Source organism: Phytophthora parasitica (genome assembly GCF_000247585.1).
Source record: "Phytophthora parasitica INRA-310 unplaced genomic scaffold supercont2.16, whole genome shotgun sequence".
Classification (NCBI taxonomy): Eukaryota; Oomycota; class Peronosporomycetes; order Peronosporales; family Peronosporaceae; genus Phytophthora; species Phytophthora nicotianae.
The window spans coordinates 158,827-162,171 of NW_008649002.1; the positions used below are offsets into that span (position 1 = coordinate 158,827).

General features: G+C 48.1%; 1 protein-coding gene across 1 annotated transcript; it reads left to right on the forward strand.

Annotated features, from left to right (window-relative positions):
• Window positions 1–350: 350 nt before the first annotated feature.
• Window positions 351–3,143, forward strand: PPTG_08717 (hypothetical protein). The gene is made up of 2 exons (XM_008903428.1): window positions 351–970; window positions 1,037–3,143. The coding sequence occupies exons 1-2, from the start codon at window positions 384–386 to the stop codon at window positions 2,904–2,906; spliced, it is 2,457 nt and encodes an 818-aa protein (XP_008901676.1). The 5' UTR covers window positions 351–383; the 3' UTR covers window positions 2,907–3,143.
• Window positions 3,144–3,345: the final 202 nt, after the last annotated feature.

The following is a 3,345-nucleotide window of genomic DNA, read 5'->3' on the forward strand; positions in this document are numbered from 1 at the left end:
TGTCTTGATTTTGGCTTCATCGCTTCTGTGCTCTCTAGTCGTAGCAAGACTTTAGCAGGTTCAGCGTTTGCAGAGATAGCAGTTACCCCTTGCACAATTACGCTTTCCACACTGGATCTATAGTCCCCCGTATGTGTTAACTTCATGTTCTGTGCTGCGTACAGGTTCCATTGACCGTCTTCTGACAGCACAGGCAAAATAAATGTTGAAGTTGGTGTGACAAATATGTTATATGTCAATCTGAATGACATTCTATTTGAAGCGGAGTACATTTCACCAGCATGTTCTTCTTCTATACCTCTTTGTACAATGAACAGTACAAATAGGTATAGGAAGCTTATTCGCCTTTCCGTCACTTGTTAATCTGTCTGATCTAAACGATAATGTTTGGAAGACTATGTTGCGCTCTCCGACCTATGGGCGTTGATGGCTTCGCGATGCACGCGGGGCTCGGACATCGGGTGCTGGACGAAGAGGAATTCGAGAACAATTATTACGGTGAACAGAAGCTCATGGAAGGCGCGCTCATTAAGCTGGGGGACTACGCGCACTATCGGTACTTCCAGCTCTTTCGCAGTGGACGCTTCTGCTACTACGAATTGCCCACACCGGCGGTGACAGCCGAGGGAGTTCGAAGAGTTCACCTTACATCGAAACATCAACGTGGCATCATGATGCTCCACGCACCGACTCAGGTTAAAGACTTAACCAAGAATGAAGAAGAATACGAGGCCTATCTGTTTAAACGCGGGCTCGTGTTTAACCGCAAGAAGCTCGAGATGCAACTCACGGGATATTCGCCATCCGGTCAACTATTGTCCTGGAAAGTTCGAGCCAGCAGGGATACCGTGTATCTGAAGTGGGAGCGTGCCTTTCGCCTTGCACTTCGACCGATTTGGGTGCCAAACTCCAACCATTGCATGGTCTGTAAGAAGGACTTTACCTTCTTCACCCGCCCACATCACTGCCGGTACGTTATGCGGACGTTCATTACCACTATTCGTTCGACACTGACAGACTGATATGTACATTGTAGTAAGTGCGGGACGTGTATGTGCGATGAATGTACAGTGTTCGCCCCGCGGTTACCATTGCAAGGCTACTACGATGAAGTGCGTACCTGTAGAGACTGTTCCCCCATCAGCATTCCGTGCTCGTCGCTAAAACAGGGTACTCGAGTCCTTGTATACGGCATTTTGATCGGCCGTGTGGTGCAAGTGAACGTTTCTGAAGGTACTGAAGGTAGGACGCTTGTAAATGTGGAGCTGGAGAAACAGAACAACGAGGTGCGGAGCTTTGTACTGCAGCATGTTCAGCTATACTCAGACGCGGTGTTATCGGCGAACCGGATCAAGAACGCAATTCGACAGCATCTAGCGTACTCAGTGTTCCGAACTCGTCTCAATTTTAACACTTGGAACATGTTGGAAGCGATGCAGGAGCAGCGGACAATGCAAATGATGCGGTTCGTAAAGAAGTCGATGAGTATTAGCGAACTACACTCCATGGTGCCATTACTCATCTCGCTAAATACTCTTGACGGGGTCGTTCTGGAAAGAGAGCGTGTTAAAGCTTCGCTCACTCATTACCGCGGAGTTCGTGTCCTGTTCCCTTTGCGACTCATCACAGTGAAAAGGTTAATTAACCAGTTCCGCAATGGTATTTTATTACATCCTGTCTTCGTTCGGCGCATCCTGGACGAGGCGGGAAAGCTATTCCGAACACACCACGAGTCACCTATGAACTCGGTTGATATCCCTCCTGGAGTAAGAATGATTGTCGTCGGAGACCTTCACGGGCAATTAGAGGATTTGTTAACAATTATGGAGAAGAACGGCATACCAAGCAACAAAACGTGGTATCTTTTCAACGGAGACTTTGTGGATCGTGGAGCGCACGGGGTAGAGATTATGTTGTTGCTACTTGCGTTCAAGCTGTTGTATGCTGAATTCGTTTTTCTGAACCGTGGAAACCACGAAGAGCGTATGATTAACGAAGTGTTTGGGTTCCAAGCCGAGGTTTATTCCAAGTACGGTAGTGGTTGGAGTGGTCTGGGGTCATCAGTCAACTACTCGGCATCGAAACTCTTCCAAATGTTCGAGACGGTCTTCGATTTGTTTCCAGTGTTTGCGCTAGTAAATAAGTGTATCTTCGTTGTTCACGGTGGTTTGAGTAACCACAAGAATGTCACGATTGAGGAGCTACTCCAGCTAGACCACCGAGGTGAGCCGACGCAGGGAACGAGTCGTGCGGATGAGCTGCTGATGCATCTTTTGTGGAGTGATCCATGCGAAGAAGACGGATGGAAGCCTTCGAGTCGAGGTGCTGGCGTGGAGTTTGGTCCTGATATCACCAAAGCGTTTTGCAAAAGGAACGGGGTTAGTCTCATTATCCGATCTCACGAGTGTCGAGAAGAAGGGTTCGACATCGTTCATGACGGCCTTCTGTTGACCGTGTTTTCGGCCTCGAACTACTGTGGCTCTCAAACCAACAAGGGAGCCTATGTTCTTCTGGAACGTGGAGAAAGAAACGAGATACAGCCGCGCGTGGTGCAGTTTTCATCGCAACCGCTGCAACAACTGAAAGCTGCGGGGAGGAACGAATGGCGAGAAAAAGCTCGGCGTTTGGAGCGGCAAACGGTGGAATCTCTCCAGCAGATTATCTGCGAGAATCAGTATGCACTTTTGGTCTCGTTCCAGCAGGCGGATGATACACGCTGTGGGCGCATTTCGAAGATTTCTTGGAAGTCAATCATGCAAAGAGTTCTGGGGATCCATACAAAATTGCTCTCGTACTTCCGTCAACTAGGTGCAGAATCTGAAAAGGGTGGCGTCGATTATCTCACATTTCTCTCGAAAGCGCAGTATGCTGTCGAGTCTTTTGCAGTGGAGGCCAACGGTGTATGAAGTGATCCTCAAAAGTATTGTATTGCTGCCCCAGAGATTCCATGAAGGCCTTGCTTTTGATAACGTTTTTCAGATCACGCTTGGACGTGGATCATTAAAGCCATAATCTCTCCTCTGGCACCACATTGACATCGACAAACGGTATCATGTTCTGTGCTGCACATGCCCCTCGTTAAGTTGACACTAATTTGAATGGATAATTTTTGGTGTTTCGTAAAATATACAATAGTTTTTATCAACAACAAAAACAGTTTTCCACACGAAACACACAACATTGCGAACCAGCTAGACAACTGTTTTCAACGCATGCGAGACCAACAGCACCGCCACCATGGCCCACAAGTTCCGTGCCAGACGTATACAGGGGTACAACGATGCTTCTTGCGAAAGTGTCCCTATGGTACCATCAGGTGGACCGTAATGGCAGAGAGGGCTGCCA